Raw genomic sequence first — 23,249 nt, 5'->3', positions numbered from 1 at the left:
CTTCATTTGGGTTTCAGTAATTCCTCTGGGTTATATTGCCCTTGATCAAGCCCTACCTAACCTCCTACACCCTCCTCACCATCGATGTTTGGTCACTTATTCCCTTGACCCTGGGTTTGTTAACACCCAATTTCTTTCCCCCATGTCTCTCTTCCAGCTTGTTTATCCCTCCTGTCCCATCCAGATAGACATCTAGCGACAACAATATACACAAGACCGAGCATAACAAAGCAACAATAGAAAATAAAACAATAGCTACAACAGCAACCACAACAAAAAAGACAACATTTTTAAAAGCCTATAAATAATTCCAGGTCTATTTGCTGTCCTTTATGAGTGTTTTCTAGTCCCGTGTGATGGAGCACTACACCTGTCCCCCAGGCTAATTTTGGTGTTACCTAGGGACTTCATTGCTGGCTCCCCTTGCTGCTCTTTCCACACCCCCAATGTCTTGCCTCAATGTTGTGGGGTCAGGGCTGGCGCAGTTCCCTCACTGTGCCTCCAGAGTTGTTCCTTGAAGTGCTATGGGTCAGTGAGGAACATCTTGTCTCATGGGGCCAGCCCTATGGTCCTCTCTGCATTGGCTAATCTGAGCAGGAATATCATCCTCTGGGCTTGGTGGGCCAGGATGGGCTTCACTATTTTTTCTCCCCCCTTGTTTGCTCCTGTGTGCTCTGATCAGACAGGTCCCTCTCCCTGAGCTGTAGCATCAGTACTGTCCTCTGAAATGAATTCTGGGGCCAGGGGGCTGTCTTCTTAGTTGGTAATGGGCTGGCCCCTCAGGCCTCTTTATTGGCTCCCTGCTTCATGCCAGTGTGTTGCGTTCTTGTCTTGGAGTACCAGGTTGAAGTCTGGTCACTCTTTCCCTGTGGAGATATAAACAACATCCTCCCCTTGGGTGGGTTAGTGCCCTATTCCCCCAACTAGCCATGTCTTGTTTTTTATTTTTAACCCTCCTTTTTAGTTGGCTGCCATATGTATCCCTGGGTTTAGTCTGATCCCTGCCATATTACATGGACTTCACTCCAGGAATGCCATACTGATGTTATGTAGGTAGGTAAAACAACAATAATGGAGACTAAACAAACAAACAAACGATAAATAAAAGGGGGAGAAAATAGCCCAAAAAGCATACATAATTCCAGATATGACTGTCTCTCCACCTTTCCTGGAGGGTCCCGGGAACTGCCCCTCCTAGCCTAAAGTCTATTTTGGGGGCCTCTCGGGCTTTGTGGCTTGGCTTTGCCCCCGTGGCTGATCTGCTATTTTCCCTTCTTTGTTCGCCCCACTGTGGGGGGATCAGGCTGGACTCACTCCCTACCATATGTCCCCTGTATTGTTCTCTGTCCAGCTAAGGGAGTTCAAGTCTCGAGCTGTGTCTGCCCTACAGTCTTCTCTGTGCCTTAGCAGCTCTGTGCAAGGGTTGTCTTGGTAGTCTTAAAATGTAATGCAGGTTTTGGTGTAAGGTATACTTGAAAACATAGACACTAGAGAAAAAAAGCAAAAGACTTCCCAAATGATGTGTATGAGCTTGACTGTCTGTCCCAGAGTATAAAGGAATGGATTATCCTGTTATCTTTGCAATTTTCCTGTGTGTGCAGACAGCATCAGCTGAGACAAGTAGACCTCCTTTTATGATTGCGTCACTGACTGTGACCCTAGTCTTTGTTGCCCACCCTAAATTTATAGCTGGCAGCTTAAAGCGGTTTCAGTGTTCAGATTTTGAATAAATAAATCCTGCACGTTGCTGCCCTCTTGTGGGCTGTGGTATATAAAACCAATCCCTTTGCTGTCCAGTGGATTCGGACTCCTAGCAACCTCAGACTGTAGTGGCACTGCCCCGTAGGCTTTCTGTGGGGTTCTGAAAATCTTTACAGAAGCAGACTGTCATAGTCTTCCCTAACGAGAGGCTGTTGAGTTCAAACCACTGATCTCTAGGGTAGCAGCAGAGTGCTGTAACCATTCTGGCACAAAGCCTCCGTATCCACCAGAGCAAACCAAACTCACTGCTGCTGGGTCCATGCGCACTCATAGTGAGCTTACAGGGCGGGCCTACAGGACAGGGTAGGACTGACCCTGTGGGGTTCTGAGACGGGAAATCTACAGGACTTGAAAGCCGCCTCTTTCTCCCAAGAAGTAGCCCCAAGCTAAGCACCACACCATGTGCTACCTGCAGTTAAGGACCTTTATTTCACCGCACCCTTCATAAGAATAAAGATGTTGGGGGTTTGTTTTGTTTTGTTTTTAAGGCGTAGTCTCAAAGGCCTAAGATTTATACCAAACCAAAACCCATGACCGACACAGAATGACCATATATGACAGGGTGGAACTCTTCCTGACCGCTTCTGAGACTCTTAACGGGAGCAGATAGCCTCATCTTTCCTGAGAAGAGGCAGGTGGATTTGAACTGCTGACCTTTAAATTTGGAGCCCAACAACTAGCCCACTGCATTCCTAGAGCTCCTAATACAATTAATACCCTGTCCAGTCACCATATCCATTTAATTCTATACGAATTCATTTATTGTCAGTTTCAAAATTCAAGCACAATATCCCACAAAGTCAAATTCCTAGATTCTTGTCTGTCTTCAATTAAAGACAGAAGCCAAGTCAGCTCCAAATCTGGAACATGTGTTCACAGGGGGTTCCCGAGGGTGGAGGGGAAACACGCGCCCACTCTTGTTCCTGGATTTCTGTGCTTCGTTGTTGGCTCATCTGACTAATTCCCCTCACCAAGAGGCACGGGCGCTAGCATCTCAGCCTGCCCACTTCAAGTTCTGCCTCTGTGACATTTCACTTCAGTCTGATGGCACATGGCCGTTGTGCTCAAGCCACCTGAAAGAAGTCCAGACAGAGCGCAGCTCTACGGAGCCCTGGCTTCTGCTGAGCTGGTTCCTTAGAGGATGGTGCAGGGCAAGCAAAGGGAGGCATCTGCCTGTTTCTCAGTTACTAGCTACCCTTAGAGGTTTTATGGCTCTACAATTCAAGTGCAGTGAGGCAGAAATAGAAGGACAGGCGCAGAGAGCATTAAAGTCAGGCATGTGTTGTAAAGAGGGTTTCTCTGTTTGTCCCCAGCATGCTGCTTGTACGGCAGCATTGCTAAAAGCCAGGGGAAGGAAATGTGCAACGGTAAAACTGTCGCAGCAGGGTAGTGGGAGTGCCTCAGAAGTCCCGCTGCTCACCAAGGCGCCTTTGCAATAGTGACTTCACCTTTGGTCACTTCAGATTCACGTTCCAATCCTAGCTCCCATTATAAATAAAATTAATCACTGCGTATGCCCTGGTTCATTCTGTCGAATGAATGTTGCTATTGTTAGGTACTGTCCAGTCTGGTCCCATAACGATGTACAGTCTCAGAAGCCCACGGGGGCAGTTCTACTCTGTCCACAGGGTTGCCATGAGTCGGAATCAGCAGTGAGTCAATGGGAGTCATTTTTTTAATTATAATAATATGCTCGTCTAGAGAATCCATTTTTGACTCTTATCATAGGTCAGATGGGACCCCATGGGACAAAGTAGAATGGCCCCATCAGGTTTCCTAAGCTGTATGTATCCTCTCTATGGCAGCAAATCACCAGGTCTTTTACTCCGTGCTGGGGGGTAAGTTCAAGCTCCAACCTGTTGGTTGGTAGCCAGGTTCCTAACGTTGTGCATGAGATGGTCATGTTCATTGGTGTGAAAGGAAACAAGGTGCATGGGTAGAAGAGCATGTGGGGGTGGGGTCGCTGACGCAATGGTAGCATCCTAGAGGGAGCGAGGGGGAAGTGCTGCATTACCCTAACAGGGTATCGATAGCCTTTTGCCTTATTGTAAGGCAGCGAGTTCCCATCATCTACTAAAAATGGGCTTAAGAGAGCAGAGCAGATTGTGAAGCTAATGTCCGGATCCACTAAGTATCTTGTTGTTGCCGGGTGCCATCAGGCAACCCTGTGTGTGTACAGTAGCAGGAGGCACTGCCCAGGCCTGGGCCATCTGTGTGAGCCCATTGTTGCAGCCACTGTGTCAGTCCATCTTGTCGAGGGCCGTCTTTTATTTCAATGTGCCTCTCCTGCTCCAGGGACTGGTCCAAGGTACGTGGGACCCAGTCTCGCTGCCCTTGCTTCTAAGGAGAATTCTGGCTGTACTTCTTCCAAGACAGATTTGTTTGTCCCTTTGGCAAACCGTGGGACTCAATATCCTTGGCACCATAATATAAATGCATCAATTCTTCAGTCTTCCTTGTTCACTGTCCAACTTTCACATGTGTAGGACGTGGTTGAAAATACCATAGCTTGGGTCAGGTGCACCTTAGCCCCCAAAGTGACCTCCGTCCTTTGCACCCTTTTAAGGAAAGAGATCTTGTGCAGCAGACTGACCCAGTGCAATTCATTCTTTGATCATTTGACTGCGCCTTCCATGAGTGTTGATTGGGTCTAAGCAAGACAGGACCCTCAACAACAGTCATTTCTCGGTTTATCATGATGTGAGGATTCTGGTCTTTTTACACTGAGTTGTAACTTGTACCAAAGGCTGCAGTCCTTGATCTTCATCAGCAAATACTTCAATTCCTTATCACTGTCAGCAAGCAAGGTTGTGTCATCTGTATATCTCAGGTTGTCAATAAGCCAACCTGATGCCACATTATTCTTCATATAATCAAAGTATTTTAGGTTCAGATATGCTGAGCCAATTAATCTGATTTAATTGCTGTTTTCCTCTAAAAGATTTATAAAATGAATTTAATGCTGCTTTAAAACCACTCACATAGACTCCCAGAAAATTCAGATTGGGAAAACACCCTGGTAGATTCCATCCAGGAACTTCCGAGTGAGAATAGCTAAATGCCTATTGAACCTGATGGCACTGGGTCACCTTCTGCCTGTGCCGCGGCCGCCCAGGCCGACCACTGAAAACTGCAGGTGGCCGTGTGCGAGGGGAGCCCACGCCGAGCAGCGGTCGGTGCTCGGCTGCTAAGCAAAAAGTCAACCAAGTAGTCTCGCACTTTAAAGAAAAACCAAAGTGCTGGGTCAGGTGCGAAATCCTTTTGCAAGCAACTGCATACATACCGCCCCCCAAATCTCATTTTCTTCTGGACCTTGATATCGGAAGCATTTTCTCAGGTTTCTTTCCATGTTTTCCTTCTCCAGCATTTCCTGTGTTTCTCTCATGAGGCGGCAACCCCTCCTTCCCCTCCCCCTTGCTCAGAAGACAGTCATCATTTGTCCACATAAGTAACTCTCTCAGTTCCCTTGCAGGCGAGCCCACCCCTGCTGCAGTGGAAAGAGTAGGAGCTAGTTGTCTGAGGCGTGCGGTTCTCCCTCAGACAGCTGGAAGGAGTAATTAAAGAATTAGGCAAGTTGGCCTTCTATTGTTAGCCTAGCTCCTTACATGAAGCTTGCAGGGTATTTAAACTGTCAGCATAAGAGAGTTAGCATTGGCAGTTATAATCTTAAAGTCTGTATTTTTTTCCCACTTGATTATTTTGATGCCTGCTCCCTAAATGTTTATTAAGTATTTTTCGAGAAAAATCTTCACATCAACTTCACATCCTTCCTTTTATTCCCCCCAGCTCCTCCTCCCCGACCTCTTCTGCTGTCCCTCTGGGAAATGCTGGCCTTCGACCAAGGAGGGCCCAGGGCTGGCATCCCGGGGGTCTGGCTGGAGGCCTCAGCTGGCTAGGGTCGCCTGCACAGCCTGTCTTAGAAAGTCGGTGGGAACATTTTTCATAGGACAGAGATTTTGTTTGTTTTAAAGATGAAACCAATTCAATTGTAGTAAGAAGAAGATGGGCGAGAAAAAGAAGAGATCCTTAGGCTGGGGGAGAACGCCAACTGCAGAAAGCAGTGCTAGAATGTCCCTGGATTTCAACATTAAAAGTTAGTCTTTTGCATCATTGAGTTTTGCGCAACCTGTGTAAAAATGAAAGATGCTTAAGAAGCAAATTCACCACAGCCAAGGGGAGAAAATATATTTTTAAATTATTACCATCCCTGTCCCTGCTTCTAATAAGTCCTGCTTTTTTACATCCCGATCTAGGACTGTCTCTGAGGACTGGAATGATCTCCGGAGCCCGTTGTAGGCAGTTGCGCGGGCAGGTTGGATGTTGCCGTTGGCGTTGCAGTGTTCTTAGGCTTTGATCTCCAGTACTTACCTGCTCCTAGCAGAGGGTGAAGGCACAAGTGGAGGCCAGAGGGCAGCCTCTGGCCTCTCTGTCCAGGAGAATTTGGAGATAGCAACTACCATCGCTTAGGGCTTCTTTCCCATGACCACCGTAGTCGCATGTTCACATACATGCACAGACCCATGTACACACCCTCCTCCTCTACCAGATTATGCTTCTCATTGCCTTCCACATGCAGATGAGAAGCCCTGAGCGTGACCTTTTGCACAATTCACTGTTCTTCCTTCCAGTTCCTCATCCTGCCTTTTTCTGCTGACTAGTGGGAAATCACGAAGCTTTTTAGTAAGGTAGTCCTGGGTTGAAATCACAGGTCTACCACTTCCCGTTTGATCGTAGACAAGTCACTTCCCGTTATTGAGGATCCGTTTTCCCTATGTGTTTGTTGTTAGGTGTCAGAGAAACCAAACAAGACGTTTTTGAACATTAAGTGAAAGGAAAGATAGAAAGCATTCAACTGAACAAAATTAGTTTCTTTCCTTGTAGTTTCCCTATTGGTGAAGCCCCAGGTAGCCCCCCAAACTCCCACTTAGCTTGCAGCCTCATTGTTAGTTGTTGTCTGACGTCTCCTGTCTTCCCAAGTCACTTGGAAGCATCTTCAGGGCTGAAGCTCTCGTGACACAGAGTCCTCGCTCTCCGGCCTCCCGTGGGGGATGGTGCGGAGTGAGAGGTGTAAAGGTGTTCCCTAAGACTGCTGCGAAAGGGGCTCCTTCAGTGATCGGTGTAGTAAGATCAAGATGGTTTTGCGTCTGTTACATTTTCTAGCACAATAAAGAAAATGGTCTGACAGGTGCTTTCTGAGCTTCTCGGAATAGCATGAGTGGAATCTTAAAGGGAGCCATCAGCTCCAGAAAGAGACTTACTGTGCCTCCATCTTCGTAGAGAGAACTTGACTGGGAACAGAAATCTATTTGAGACAGCATTTTCTATAAGGGATGCACTTTTCAGTGTGTGTGGATGTTCTAATAAGGAAGGGGAAGTTCCACACTTAACCAGGAATGGTCCTCAAATACCAAACTGATGCTTCCCACCGAGCATCCATCTTCAACAGCAGTGGAAGCGAAGCCTGTCAGCTAGCAGGAGCCACTGGAATTCATGGTTCGCAGTCAAAGGAGCAACCGATGTCAGAGCCAGCCCACTTCCCTGTCAGACACGGCTGCCCACAGGCTCAGAGGGCTAGCAAGTTCACTGACAATCGCTGAGGCGGTCACTCTCCCTGTGCATGTCAGTCAGTCTCAGTGAGTGCTAGGGTGGCGCTCAGCATCAGACACGTGTCCAGGTAAATCCTTCATGACCAGGTTTGTTTTCCTAAAGAATCACCAGAGTATCCCTGGCGTACTGCCGTTTGCACTATGCTCCCCTCACTGCCACGCCACCTCCCTTTCTTTCCTGGGCGTTCGGTTGTTGTTTATAATCTCTTGCCTTGGACATCTTTCCGTTAAAGCAGTGGTACAGATTCATGTCTTTCAGAATCAGGTACAGCCCCGTCACTCTGGCCCTCAGGGGCAGTAGAAGGCAATCTCCTGGGTGATAGTGGCATTTTCGTGGTACTGCTTCACAGCCGTGGCTCTGAATAGAACAAGGTCTTGGGACTTGGTCTTTGTTCTCATAGCTTCCTTCCCTACCCCCACCCCACTTGGTTCTGACATGAGCTTAGCAGGTGAAATTTGAACAGAAGTGCAGAAGTTTGAATTACAGAATAGCCTGACTTCGGCTTCCCCAACCCATTCGTTTCTGTGTTCCATTGGAAAAAAACAACAACCAGGCATTGTCACCTTTTCACTCCTGGTGATAATTTGGGTCTTTAGCTGCAGACTACACCTGAGCGATGTTTCTAACGTGCTGTGTCTGTGTCTCTTGTCATTGAGCTCATTGTTATGAGAAGACCCTGGACAACAGCCATGACAAGCAGAAATATTTTGACACCTCCCAGCCCCTGGATGCTGCCGAAGAAGAGCCCTCTGCGGAAGGAGCAGAGGAGGACCCTGTACTTTCTGTTGAGCATTCAGGGAGGGACCCAGATGCCCTTAGACTTGAAAGTAAGTTGATTTGACCTGAGCTGTGCTTCTGGGGGAAAATCAACTCTTCAGCTTTCGGCTCAGGCATCCTTTACTTTCAAGTGTGCCCTTCCTTCTGTGAAAAGCCCCTCCTGCTGTGGAGGGGATCAGGAGGGAGCGCCTCGGAGGGAGGGCCTCAGAGAGAGGCAGAAGATTAGCTCTCCTGTGAATGTGCTCACCAGGCTTCTTGTCCCTTCGCTAGAGCACGGGATTCAGTCATGGACCAGCCTTCCTTCCTTCCTAAGGTCAGTAGGCTGTTGGGTGAGTCGTGGGAGAAACAGGAGACTCCCAACTCCCCATCTTCCTCTGTTGCTTTGCCCAGGGACTTAGTGAAATCTGGAGATTTCCCTCTCCTAAGAGTCCACCTAGTGAGCACATTTTGAGCTCTCCTCTGCTGAACAGTTCCTGTGAACGTTATCAATCCGTTCATAATTGCCAAACCTACTAACTTCTAGTTAGCACTCATCCCACTTAACCACTTTTCTGGCATTGGTAACTATGACCACCCCAGCCCAGCCCAGCCCTGCCCAGCCCAGCCCTGCACCACTTGAACCGCTCTCCTGCTGCTTGGCTTCTAGGGTGTCTCTCTCGCTTGTGGCTCTCTTCCTCTCCTCTGACGATCTTGTCACTGTTTTCCTCACTGTTTCTTTCTTCTGCCCTGTACTTGTTGGGTCCCCAAGACCCTAACCTTGAAAGGTTTTAGCGACCTTTCAGTCCATTGATGACTCCAAATCTGTATTTTGAGCTAAGACATCCTCTGTAACCACAGACCATGTTTCCATTTGTCTAGTGTGCTCCCTGTGCAAGGGCAGCAGTGTGAAACCATGGCAGAAAGACAGGGCTGATAGGGCGCCATGAGTACGGACTCGATGGCAGTGAGGGGTTAGTAGTGTGCTCCTGACCAGGTTGGCCACAGGTACGTAACAGCCCAAACGGAACTCACTCTCACGTTCACTTTGCTTCCAATCGGAATAGCCCAGATGTCGACTACAGGTATTACAATTCACCCAGGCAATCAGTCCCGAAGACCACTGACTCTGTCCTCTTTCTATTCCCACTACTACTTCCTTCACTTCTACTTCCTTCACTTCTACTTCCTTCACTTCTACTTCCTTCACTTCTACTTCCTTCACTTCTACTTCCTTCACTTCTACTTCCTTCACTTCTACTTGGACTGTTAGAACATTCTCTTCATTACATATCCCACATGCAGCCTTCTACTCCAAGCCAGGTACGGAGAGAGACAAAAAGAGAGTAGGGGAGAGGAGAGGAGAAAGAAGCAAAGGTAATACACGTAATTTGTACAAAGTTTGCCAAAGAAGAAGCAGGTGTTATTGTCAGAAGCAACCGCTGATCGATTCTTGTGTGTCCCTCACAGAGCAGTTTCTCAGCTGCAGGCCTCTTCAGGTAAGTTACCTAGGTTTAAGGCCTTTGAGGGCTCCCTGTCACTCGGAGGGAAAATCCACATGTCTAAGCGTGGTGTGTGAAGCGCTTTCAGCCAGGCGCCTGCTGCACCCCTGCTCCCAGAAGGTGGTATCACTAGTCTCCTACATAACGAACCTGGGTGGCACAGTGGTTCCTGTTCGGCTGCCAACCAAAAGCTTGTCACTTTGAGCCTTCCAGCTGCCCCGAGGGAGAAAAGCCCTCTAGAGCTGCTCCCATAAAGATCCCAGCTGTGGAAACGTCACAGGGACAGTTCTACTCCGTCACATAAGGTCCCCATGGGTCAGAATCGACTCAGTGGCCCCCAGCAAGAGTAAGGACCTAACAGCAGGAAATGCCAACATTTCGCTCTTCCCTCACACCATGCCCTTCATGTTATAAAGGGAACCACTCTCGTTAGCCAGGTGACCACTCGTCTCCCGGATCCAGCACAAGTCACCTCCGAAAGCACGGTCCAGGCGCGTCTCATGCAGTATGAGTCGTGTGTATGTCTTGTCCCATCAGACTATGTATGAGCTTCTTGGTTTCCTTTATATTGCTTGTGTGCAGGGAGTACTTGTTAACATAGCTTTGACCTTCCCCTGTACGCTTGACTTACAAGTCTGGTGATCACAGAGTTGTGGGTTTCCTTCTAAGTGGCGTTGTCCTTTAAAAAGTATGTAAGAGAAACAAGTCGGACTTGAACGAGGAAACCCGACCTGCATACCTTCTCAGCTTCCAAAGATTGCTTTAATCAGTTCTGTCAGAAATGTCTATGCTTTAAAGAAATGAATTCCCAGGAATGAGCTCTAAGGAGATTGATTTGTAAACTAGATTACCAGTTTGCTCATTCACAGTGGAGACTGCCCCTCTGTCGTGCTGGCCAGACTTGCGTCTCTTCCTTCTAGTTGCAAGCGAGGTGTTCAGGCCGCCACGTGACCGCCCTAGGATTGCAGCCTCTGCCCCCCATGCTCTGCAGCATACTGGTTCAGGTCAAAACCCAGCCCACAGCAGGTTCTTTGTTGTAACAACATCGTATTCAAATTTCTTCCATACAACTTTCATCTTCGAACTACAGTCTGGCTTCCATGACCAATGTTAGCTGTTGCCCAGCTTCCTGCCACATCACACAGGCCCCCTCTTCTTGACTCAGGTGGCGAAGTTAACCCGCCACACGATGACGATTCTGACAAGATTTGTTCTCATAGTGGCTTTTCCTGAGCCTATTTCTAACTCAGGAGTAACTTGTTGGTCTCCAGAAACTGATAGCAAGTCATGGGCTGGCACACATGGTCATACCTGTAGGCTTCCGATTGGATAACCAGCAGGCTATGCAAGGCAGAACCCTCTTCTTTTTTAATACAAATAGTATGCTATAACAAAAGCCAAGCTACACAAGGAGTTTGCAAAAGCCATATTTGGGGAGGAAAATCTAGAAAAATTCATGCATTGAGTTCTCTCCAGTAATAAACAATTACAATGATCATCACCTTTTAGTGGTAGTTAATAATTTATGAAATATTGGACACGGTGTATTAACTATGGAAGGGAGACAGCACTCAGCCTACTGGCTTGCCTACAATCTTCAGTAAGTGGCTGAACTAAAACACCTTCAGCATCCTTTACACCTGGGGTGCACAAAATGGGGTGCAACAGTAAACTTTACTGTCAAAAGCGTGTGTGCGCAGTCTCAGAATCTAGGCCAGGCTTCCTCGGTTTCAAGCAGTCGCCATTGCCAGGATCTGTTTACAGGTTCTGTCCCCGGTGTCCAGAGCTCCCTGACCCCAGGTGTGGGAAGGAGACTCATATCACTGTGTTGTATGTGTTGAGATGGCCTGGTTTTGCTACATATTCACCCACCCCACCAAAGGAAATAATAAGTGGAATTAAAAAATGGAACCAAACCAAGAAGAAAGCAAATAATAAGTAAACAATACAAAAGAAAGCAGAGGACAGCCTCACCCCAACAAAGGAACATCCAAATAGCTGTAAGTGAATGTATTTATGTTTTTACAACTTTATAAATCGGTCCTTGGGTTTCTCGTTTTGCCATGGATTGGTGAAGATTTGTCACTGGAGAACTATTGCCTTAATACTACTTCATCCAATCAAGAATTCCTCTCTGGGAAGCGTCTCCCGTTGGGTTTGCAGGCGGCTACTGCCACTGCTTGGCCCCACCACCAGCTATGAGGTGTTCAGCGCGGCTAGCTGCTTCACTTTGCTGGGTTTCCTTACCTCATTTCTTTAGAAATAAGCAAAGCGCTTCATCGGGTGGTTTTATTATTTAAATACGATAAAGTAGAATGTCTTTTAGCTCTGGCTAGTCAGGCACCATACCAACGTACCAACAATGGCATGCTGCTGCTTCAGGACTGCAGGCCGCTGGCGATCAGAAGTCCTCACACAGACGCATAGGGCGTGCTCACTAAACACTGCGCATACGTTACCTGGATAAGGGTTATTGAAGGAAGATTCTATTTGCTTTCCCATCTATCTTCTCAAAGGTCTTTGTTTCTTTGCGAACCATTCGTGCAGCTGAACCGGAGGAGGAGGAGGAGTGGGTGCAAACTGAAGCTCGTGATTGTTGACTAGGGCCTGAATGCGGGAGCGTCGCTGCTTTAGTAACTTGCTGGTGTTGAATTTCAGGTACAGTGGTTGAGGAAAGCAATGGCTCTGATGAGATGGAGAATTCAGATGAAACCAAGATGTCGGAGGAGATACTGGCTTTAGTGGATGAATTTCAACAGGCCTGGCCCCTGGACGGCTTTGGAGGTGCGCTTGAGATGAAAGGGCGGCGCCTGGACTTGCAGGGGATACGGGTACTGAAGAAAGGTCCCCAGGATGGAGTAGCCAAGAGCTCTTGCTATGGAGACTGTAGAAGTGAAGATGATGAAGCAACAGAATGGGTGAGAGTTTGCTAACTTCTGCATTGACTACGTTCTATGTAGACCCGGCTTTGAGGCCCTCCTAGTTTGTATAGCAGGAAGTGTCCATTGGGAGGGTGGCAGTCCTTTGGCCCATATTCCAACCCAGCCTTCGTGAGAATCACACTGCATGCAGTACTGAGTAGTAATGGGTGTTGCTAGCTTCTCTGGGGAGAGGGAGGAAACGGATGGATATGAAGCCACGCTCAAGGCTTGGTGGCTTTTTTACTTTTAGCTTCTCCTCTACACCTTTATTGTGATTCCTTGTTCCTGGGTGTAGTTCAACTCACAACAAGTCCATGTCACAGAGTAGAAGGACCCCACCGGGCTTGGTGACTGCTTTCTGTACTGGAACAGATGCTAGATCTCTCTCTCTCTCACCGTGGAGCCTCTGGGGGCTTTGAGTTAGCAGCCAAGTGTTTATCCATTTCGCCACCAGCACTCCCTCCAGATATTAAGCTATTTTGTTTATCTCCCTGAAGGTTTTTCATCTAGACTGAAAAGAATGAAACGGAAGGAGGTAACTCTTGCAGCCACCCGCTGTTTATCGTCAAGCTGCTTCTGACTCAGAGCACTCTCATATAGGGTTTCCGAGGCTGAGACTCTTTAGAAAAGGAGACAGCCTTATGTTTCTCCTACAGAGCGGCTGGTGGGTTTGAACTGCCAACCCTGTAGCTAGCAGTCCACCGACCTGGTTTATTCTGACAGCCAGTGATACTTCTAGCCAGGGAGGGATTTGATCATTGGTCTCACCTGTTCCCAACCTGTTCCCAACCTGTTTGCCATTCCCAGATCACATTCCAAGTGAAGCGAGTAAAGAAGCCCAAAGGAGACCCGAAGAAACAGCCTGGGGAAAGAATGGAACCGGACCAAGCAGGCAGTCCACGGCGCTACCCATCAGACTTGGAGATCACCGGCCCCCAGGTGGCATCTCCTGGCCCTCAGGGTAAGCGTGCCGCCTCAGAGGACATTCTCCTCCTTAGGTTTCAGGGCCTCGCTTCTCACAGACGACGTGCTTGTGGCTTAGATTTCAGGTGAAGGGCAAGGGCGGAGTAAATAGAAACTAGTCATTGGCATACATGTTTCATTTGGGCATTTATTACATATTTTACTTGGTTGGGGGTTTGTTTGTTTCGTTTTTTACTATTTGCTATTTGACTGGCTATTTCTTCTTACAATCAAGAGTTGGAGTGACCTGTGTGTGTTCGTCAGCAGACAGCTCAGTGTAATAGAACAAAAAGTGAGTTTGCGCAGAGTGCCTGGGTCCCAGCACCTTTTTCCTCCCTGTGCCTCATTGTCCTTATCTGTGGAAGGGGCTGATGCAGGCCTCTACATCATAGAGCAAGTTTATCCTGGGAAGGTACAATAGGCCTGTTGCTGTCGAGTCGCTTCTAACTCCTGGGAACCGTCTGTCAGAAGAGAACCGTGCTCCAGAGGGTCTCCAGTGGCTTACTTTTCTGAAGCAGACTGCCAGCCTTTTCCTCCAAGGGCCATCTAGGTAGGCGTGAAATTTTAGCATTTCCATGACCAGTCACGAATGTTACCCTTTGCACTACCTGGGGGCCCTCAATGAGGTCTTAGCCTGTGTTGGTCATGTGATGTGTGTCACATGTCTTTGTGAGCATTGGAGAAATGTTTTAGAACTCCTCCCCAGAAAAAAATAGAAATACGCCAAAGTGTGCATTAGCTGGAATTTCGGGGACTCCTGGTGGGATCGAAGCCAAGCAGGACTCCAGGTTAAGAGCCACCGCTGTGAATCCCGGTGACTTTCTTTCCAGTTTAGTGGCAGATAGACTTTCTTGTAACAACGGTGACCTTGTTTTTAGGGAGAGTGGATAGATAGATGCACGAAGGGTATAGATATTTAAGTGTGTGTATATAATGTGTGTAGTTTTCTTTTTCTTTGTCACTGTCTTAGAAAGAATTTGAAAATTCAAGGTAGCTTCAGTAGGTGTACCTTGTTTGATTTGGTGTGTGTATATTCCAAAGCTAAAAGCAAAGGGCCCAATATTATAAACAGAGAAGAATCAGATTTGGCCAAACCCCAGAATGTACTTGGGAACCACTCCTACGGCCCCCAACTCGGGCATCACTGATGTCTGTCGTGGGTGCAATGAAAGGCCTGGCTCGGCGCTGCTTAGGAAGCTGGCGCAGGCTCACGGGTTGCAGAGGGAAAGCAACATTTCCTCCATTCGGTCTGTCTTCTGGACCATTTTACTTGCTAAAGTCCTACATGACAATTCCAGTGGGTTCAGAATAATGAAATAATCAGAAGAACTTTCAAATTATTGTTCATATACTCGAGTTGGAGAAAGGAACCCTAGTGGTGCAGGGGTGAAGACGTTCCACTACTAACCAAGGGGTTGATGGTTCAAACCAGCAGCCTCACGGCAACAAGACATGACCGTCTGCTTCTGTAAAGATTTCAGCCTCGGAAACCCTGTGGAGCAGATTCTCCTCTGCCCTGTTTGGTCTCCATGAGTCACAGTCGGCTTGATGGTAAAGGGTTTCGTTTCAGGTGGACAAGGACTTTCTAGAGCTGGAAAGAGAGACAGAGAGAGATTGATAGGTTTAACCACACAGTCAAACACGCGCCGCGCGTACATGCGTGCACACACACGTTCTTTTCTGACTCTTTTTTGCAAACAAAGAGCGCCAGTCACCTTATTGCAAGAGCGCCTGTATGAACAGACACCCTTGCAACGGCAGTGTGTGAAGCACATGGACATTTCACTGTGTGCGCACACAGAAATGGCCAGAACAGTTCTGAGAGACGATGCAGCCACAGCAGCCAACAAGGAAGTAGAAATATAAAAATGAGATGCCATTTTGCTATCAGTTATCTCTGAAAGTGTAATAAGCTAATAAATTGATTGTGGTATAGTTTGAATAGGTATCTTGGAAACATTGAAAACAGCAATAATTCTTCATCTGGTGTTTTACCTTAAGTAAATCCTCTTATAAGTACCAAAGATGTAAGTGAAACGATACTCACCCCAGGTTGTTTATCCTGGTAAACATTTGCAAACACCCTCGGGGGGAATTGCCTAATGAATATATTAGAGCATCCTGTGTGGGGTACTAAGTATCCAAGAGGCTCGGGATGCCTTAAATGAACACAAGCTTTTCACAAAGTACACGCATAAAGAATGTCCGGTTTTTGTAAAATAGCAAATGAACTCTCCTTTTTTTCATATTTCAACATCTCTGAAACTGGGTTACATCTTACACTCAAGGATAGCTTAACATATTTTTTTCTTTCTTAAATCATGTAAACTGATAGACAATGGATGACATCTCAGACTTAATAAAGCAAACAGGTGCCCAGAAACAAATCTGCAAAGAAACACCTCAAAATGTGTCCAGTGATATCCTCAGGTGCCAGCAGAGTTATAAGTGATTTCCTTTTCGTTCAGTGCACGGTCTGTTTCGAAGCACTTTGCATTGGGTCACATTTATAAGCACAGCAAAAGTGTCTTACGGAAGTGAGAGTGACACTCCATAGAACTGAGTTGGGCTGAGAGCCCTTAACCAACTTTAAGCGATCAAGTTCCGGAGCCCAGGTAGGGCACTGAAGAGACTTGCAACTGAGGCCATGTCTTTAGACTGAAAAATTCCGAAACAAGGTAGAGGAATTAAAATACCAGAGAAGTTCAAGATTCCCGTTTTCATAGGACCATGGCTTCTCTTAGTTACCAATTGCTGACGCTTTTTACTATAAAACATGGCAAAGTTCTCTAGCCAGGGAGTTTGTGAGTCCATGGGGGGTTGGGGGAGTGGCGAGCATTAAGAGCCATTGTAGATTTACTAAGGCCTAATAGAACTAATAATGCTTAACTAATTTCATTTCCTTTTTTGGTTAGGGCTACTAGACTGGAAGACCAGGGAAGTGCCATAGACATAATGTAACTGGATTTCAGCAAGGCATTTAACAGAGCCTCTATGATATCCTTGTGAACAAGATGGAGAGATGTGGGATCGAAGGCTCCCCATTGCCTACAGGATAAAGTCCGAGCCTCCTAGTGTGGCGTACAAGACCCTTTACAACCCGGCCTCTATCGACCGCTCAGCGCCATTCTCTGAACCAGACATGCTCTTACTTTACCTCCATCCCTTTGCACTTACTGCTCCCTCTGCCTGGAACGCCCTTATGCCACTTCTGTTGGTGCTAACATCTCACTCGTCCTTAAAGTTCCGACTCAGGTGCCATCTCTTGCTTGGTACCTCCAGGCAGAACTAGTTGCTCTCTCCTCCGTGCAATTGTTCTCTACCTTCACTTCAGTACTTACCCTGTTGTGTGATGATGATTTGTTGATGTTCACCTCCCTCACTAGACTGTGAGCTCGAGAGCAGGCCCTCGTAATATTCCTCTCTGTATCTAGTGCCTTCTGCAGTTCCCAGCCCCGTTATCATAGGTGCTCAATAAATGTTTCTCAAATGGATTTCCGAAATATAAAAGGAAAACGAACTTTATTGTGAAAGTGATGGTTTATTTCACTCAGGGATTCATATCCACAGGGTTAGTTTGAAGTTCCTCCAAGCTGGTTTGTCTGCTGTATTACGATCTAAACCCGCACCCTGCCTGTACCTCCAAGAGTCTTCTCTTGTTGGTGAATTTCAGCAGTGGGCAAAGTGCTGCGCAGAGTGAACTTCCTCCTGGCTGGGATGCTGTTGGGATTCCCTTCTGAAGATGCCTGGAGGGAGTGCTTCTCGTTCCGGGGGGAGGGCTGTGGCCCAACAGATGGTGTCTGTGGAGAAGATCAATAAACAGTGTTAGAAGCACTACCTAGTTTTAAATAGCCTGGCAACGGGGAGCACGTCCCTCAGACATAAACTCCCGAGCATGACCTTGGGCAAGTCACTGCATGCCTCCGAGTTTCCTCCGTTTGCTCATCTGAGAAAGGATTAGTGCCTCCTTCGTGAGGTAGTGGACAGAAAACACTTAGCACAGCACCCGACACACAGTAAGTGTTCACAACCTACAACAGGGAGGTGGGGAGGAGAAGGGTGGGGTGGGGCGGGGCAAGGCAAGCTGTTGAAAGACTTGATACGTTGTTGAATCAAAGAAAGATGACCTTGTTTGTAAACCCCCATCTAATTCACAATAAAAAGATTGTTTTGTTTTGTTCTTAAAGAGTGCATATAAATGGTAACCTTTTACTTTACATGTTCTTTCCTGACCTATGGCCTGTATCGCAGTGGAGCTCATTGGGCTGACTTTTCATCCCCAGGGGACATTTGGCACATCTGGGGGGATTGCTGCAGACATCTAGTGGGTGGAAGTGAAGGATGCCGCTACACGTCCCATGTATGCATAGGACAGAGCCCCCATCAAGGAATCCAGAGTGTCCAGTTGACCTCCTTTCACCAATATCTGCGCTTCCAAAAGTTCATGGAAAAATCCCATGATCTTCTTATTCCAATTTTCCCACAAACCTGTTGAAGCCCGCCCCCACATAGGTTTCTGCTGATGTAACCCTATAACGCCGAGCGCGACGTTTCATAACATTTAATTATAACATGTATTACAAATCCATGGACGAATATGACAATTTGGTTACATTTTAAAACCATTGCAAATTATATATTTTTAAATATATTTTGGTTTTATATATATATTGATAACTATGAAAGTAAAGAATAAAAACAAAACTTTTTTTCCTGAAATTAAAAATTCAGGCGTTATGGGGTTAAATTAGAGTTGCCTTTATACAACTAACAGGTAGAGGTGTGTAAAAATTCACTCTGGTAAGAATACCTAACATCGAAGGTTGTCTTCACCTTTATGTTGATAAGTGACATAAAGGACTGACATGCAAAGGAAGAATCACTTATTTTTACTTCGCCATCTGTGCTGGTCAACATGGGCTTCACTCAGAGAGACCCTAACAGAGCGACAAAGTGTTGGTGGAGGTCCTGAAGTCTAGAAGAATGGCCGGGACCCTCCAGTTGCACCGAATGGGGTGAAGTAATGCCAGGGCACATTTGTCCTCTGGGTTCTGCCTTGCAGTTGAGTTGATTCATGACTTTTCTTCCTTCCAGGAAAGAAACGGGATTACCAGAGTCTGGGGTGGCCCAGCCCGGACGAATGCCTCAAGCTCCGCTGGGTAGAGCTGACGGCCATCGTCAGTACCTGGCTTGCAGTTTCTTCAAAAAACATTGAGTGAGTATCTCACACCTCACCTTCCTTTGTGCCATTTTGAGTCTCATCTTGGACAGCTAGCCGGCTCTCAGCTACCTCCAGGCATACCCTTCGTTGTCAGCAATTGTTAGGAGAGTCATCCTTCCCAGGGTTGATGGTTCAGAGGATGGCCAATGCTGGCCACAGCCCACTGATAGACTCAGCGCATAGCACGAAAGCAGAGGATGTACCCCCTTCTCAGTGCCTTACACCATACCTTGTAAGCTATCCAGAAAGTCGTGTGCAGAGCACTCTTGGTGTGAAGGAAAGACCAGAGCCTACTTTACAGGTAGACACACAAACCCGTGGGCTCTGACTGACCTCAGGCACTCGAAAGGGGGTGCTAGAGCAAACCCTGATGTTGAAACACCTCCCAAGACACAAGTTGAGACAACTTTCTGACAACTAACTGCTTGTTCTTCTCCAGCCACCTCTTCTCTTTCGTTGGACCCATTTTTTATTCTTAAAGAGCCTGGTGGCATAGTAGTTATATGTCGGTTAGTGGTTCAAAACTACCATCCATTCACTGGGAGAAAGTTGAGGGTGCCTGCTCCCATAAAGATATGCAAAGCTATCAAAGCCCTGCATGTGGGGTCACTATGAGTCAAAATCAACTGAATGGCCACGGGTTTTTCATTTCTCTACTCTTCCGCCATTAGCCTTCCCCAAGATTACCACCAAGCCTTATTACTTAATAATCATTCTCAGATTTATCGACCCCTAGGACTCCCGTCATCATTGATATAGGCAGAGCCCTCAACCCATTTGTACAGTTGTCTGCCCGGATGTCGCTCAGGCATACCAGTTCATTAAAATTAAGCTCATCATTTTCTTGGCTACTCCCCTTTCAGAAAAGCTGACTGTTTCTGTCTTCCTAGCATAAGGCGTCATCAGTGGTCAAGTAGAAACCTAGAATCGTCCTTAAACACTTCTTCCTTCTCCCTGTCAATCCGTTCTCTCCACAAAACTCAAAATGCTTCCTCAAATAGAAATAAAATTGTACTTAAGTCCCTCTTACAACTTCTCCCTGCTCCTGGAAGTGGTCCATGCCATCCTTCGTGATCTGCTCCCTGCCTGTCTTTCCACCTTCAGTCTTCACGCTTGTCCTTCAGGGCCGTCACACGTGGCATCTCCTTTGCCCGAAGTCGTGTTCTCCAACCACCTGTAGTCCACTGATCCAGACTCGCGCTTCCAGTCTCCACTGAGGTTGTCACTTTATCGGCGAATCGTTCATTAGCACCCTTCTAGATCAGTGTGGAGGAAGTGCAAAGAGGCTTTAGAAAATGTATGGGAAACTTCCCTTTTTATTTCCTGTGAGCTTTTTGAAGCCTCTCCATATGTCCCCTCCTATAGTGTGCTGTGATTGTGTCGGTCTGTGTTTTCCAGAAGTTAGCACAGCTGGAACTGAGGTACTCATAAGGTCATGAGTTTTATCACAGCGAGGACTAGGCTGTTTTCTTAGGATTGTGCTGGATCTGACATTGAATAGACTCTCAGTAAATATTGAATGAATGAATCAGTATTTCCCTAACGTACGGTAAACTTTTTTAAATAGCTGGAAGTAATATTTTAGAATGCAAATCAACCATCTCAATACTTTTGATAGTCTATAACATTTAGCCCCATGCACAGTAGGTTTCTAATCGGAAGGTTGGTGGTTCAAATATACCCCCTGCTCCACGAGAAAAGGATGTGGCAGTCTGCTTCTGTAAAGACTGAGAGCTTTGGAAAGCCTATGGAGCAGTGCTTATGGGATCTGTTTATGGAGTCGCGTTGAGTTGGAATCCACTTGACAGCATTGGGTTGGGTTTTGAGTAATGGGGAAATGACCCAGTGGAGCGAAGAAAGGAACCCCTTGAATGGTAGACACAGACACAATGCAAACAGAGCTGTAACTATGTCAACGCCACTGTCTAAGGCTTAGGCAACTCTCCTCTGTGAAAAAGTAGGTTTCTATACACAAAGGGAAGACACCATGTGTGGGTTTCACTTTATACACCCTGGAGAAGTTCAAAAGAAAATCCACCAGGGTAGAAACCTCCCTCCTGAGAAAGGGTGGCCACAGTATGAGTCAATCCGATGCCACAGTGGATAGAAAGGAGGCAGTTAACACAATCCTAGTCCAAATATAAGAACAATTAGTTCTTATAACATGGCCCTACTCAATGCTTGCCCTCATGAAGAGATCCTGAAGATATGGGTGCTCTAGCAAAGCGTGGTGAAGAAAGCAGACCGTGTTGGCAATCAGAAGGACTCTTGTTTGATCTGGGATCTTAAAGGCATGTCTTGAAACAAGCAGCCTTCTTAGTGAGGTATCAGCTAAATCCACACATAAGAAGCACACTAGCCTGTGTGACCTAAGCACTGTAAATAATAAAATCCAAGATCAGAAGAAGATAATTTTAGAGCTTAAATCCTGAGCCCCATTTTGCAGAAGGCTATGAATGACAGTTAAAGGCCCCCACATGGACTCAGTCTCTGTTGAAATCCCTCGTACCATGTGAAAAGTCTTGCTCTCAGAGAGTGCATTGGAAAGTGGATTGATGAAAATATAGTTAGGCTAAAATGTAACACTTGTTCTCTCTTTACACCTGTTTTAAATTTGTCCTTTTAAAAGAAATTCTGCTATCTTTCAGATTCAGGTTTTTCTGTGCCTTATTTTGTTGGGGGCAGGGATTATATATTTTTCTGTGTATGAGATTCAGGGTAAGTGAATCTATAGAGACAGTAACTGGATTAATAATTTCTTTAGGGTTATAGAAAAGTGGGCAAGAAACAGGGGGATAATAATAGTACAAAAATTCCCAGGGACTTGTGTGGAGGAGGAGGCAGGGGAAGGGAGCGGTGAGCAAGCAGTGCCATAGTCAGGGGAACAACTAGGGAATCAAAATCAACAATGAGGAGGACGGAGAGATCCTGGGGGTGTTGGAGCAACAGCACTCTAGCTGAGAGGAGGAAGAAGGGCAAGTGTGACGGTGGGGCAGGAGGAAGATAAAAGGAAACAGGAAAGATCTAGGAAGCAAAGCTATGGCTAGAGATATAAGCATAGGTGTACATATGTCAATTTATTGATTCATTTAAAATAGAGGTATTGGCATATGTGTATATATATATATATATATTTATATGGCAATACACTGAGGTAGCAGGTGGGCTTTGGGCCTCTGCTCAAGCCCTCCTTCCACACAAGAACATTTTGTTCTAGCAGCCTGGCATTCTGTGATGTTCACCCTCCCTGTACAATCGCTGAAGACAAAATGGGTGCACAGCATATGTGAAGAAAGCTTATTGTGCCCGGCTTTTAAAAGATACAAAGTCTGGGGTCTTAAAAGGCCTGAAGTTAAACAAGCGGCCATCTAATAGAGAAGCAACAAGCCCACGTGGAAGAAGCACACCAGCCTGTGCGATCATGGGTGTCAATGGGATCAAGTAACAGGCATCAGAAGACCCAAAGTAAACAAACAGAAAAACTTATTTTTGAGAATGAGGAGGGTTGTAGACAATGTGACATCCACTCACAGAAGGGTCACAAGGAAGGGATGAGTCAACTAGGGTGAAATATAGTACAGATGAAACACATAATTTTCCTCTGATTCCTTGAGGCTTCCTCACCCCCCACTATCATGACCCCAGCCCTGGTTTTCACTGCAGGCTAGATCAGAGCATGTGCACTGATAAATATAAGAGTTAAGAGCTCATGACACATGGAATCCAAGAACAGGAACGGGAATAGCAAACCCAGAATAGTAGTCGGAAGGAGGGCAGGAAGGGAGAACAGATCGCAGTGATAACCACACTTTCCCCCACTCCCCAGGGGGACAAACAACAGAAACCGTTGGGGAAGGGAGACAGTAGTCAGTGTAAGATATGAAAAAAATAATTTATAATTTATCAAGGGGTCGCAAGGGTGGGGGAGGAGGAGAGGCGCTGATACCAAGGGCTCAATAGGAAGTAAATGTTTGGAAAATAATGATGGCAACAAATGTACAAATACGTTTGGTAGAATTGATGTATGGATTGTTAGAAGAGCCCCCAATAAAATGATGTTTTAATAAAAGATTTTTTAAAAGAATGAAGAAAATATTCTAAAATCGATTATGGTGACGATAGTACAACTCTTTTTACTGTGTTTAAGCCATTAAGTTGCATGGTTTGTGAATTTTATGTCACTAAAACTTTTTAAAAATTTAAAAATAATTTCCCCCACTCCTCCACACACAAAAAAGAAAAGACAAGAGGTAGCTTGAGACTGGGAAAAATTGAGGATTCGCGCTGACATGGTTGCTTTGACCTGGGCTGCAGCCCATCTATCCATTGATCGACAAGTGCTGCCATGCCCTAGCTCAGGGCTTCTCAGCCTTCCCCGTGCCGGACCCCTCCCAGTGCTTCTCAGCCTTCCCCATGCCGCAACCCCCTCCCAGTGCTTCTCAGCCTTCCCAGTGCCGTGACCCTCACCCACAGCTCCTCGTGATGGTCATCCCCAGTCATACAGTGATTTTTGTTGCGACT

At 46.5% G+C, this 23,249-nt stretch overlaps 1 protein-coding gene across 2 annotated transcripts in view; it reads left to right on the top strand.

The window, feature by feature from the left end:
- The window catches only part of TTC17 (tetratricopeptide repeat domain 17), a 115,257-nt gene that overhangs the window by 64,710 nt on the left and 27,298 nt on the right, over positions 1-23,249 (top strand). Inside the window, exons 17-20 of one of the 2 annotated variants that reach the window (XM_075545857.1) lie at positions 8,025-8,195; positions 12,282-12,541; positions 13,352-13,505; positions 18,602-18,722. In XM_075545857.1, the coding sequence (XP_075401972.1) occupies positions 8,025-8,195; positions 12,282-12,541; positions 13,352-13,505; positions 18,602-18,722 (706 nt within the window). Of the gene's footprint in view, positions 1-8,024; positions 8,196-12,281; positions 12,542-13,351; positions 13,506-16,422; positions 17,551-18,601; positions 18,723-23,249 lie in introns of those variants that run through there. The other variant, XM_075545858.1, reaches the window with a different exon arrangement.

This window comes from Tenrec ecaudatus, chromosome 4 (genome assembly GCF_050624435.1).
Source record: "Tenrec ecaudatus isolate mTenEca1 chromosome 4, mTenEca1.hap1, whole genome shotgun sequence".
NCBI lineage: Eukaryota > Metazoa > Chordata > Mammalia > Afrosoricida > Tenrecidae > Tenrec > Tenrec ecaudatus.
The sequence above is the reverse complement of the archived record's forward strand: the minus strand, read 5'-3'. Positions and strand labels throughout refer to the sequence as shown.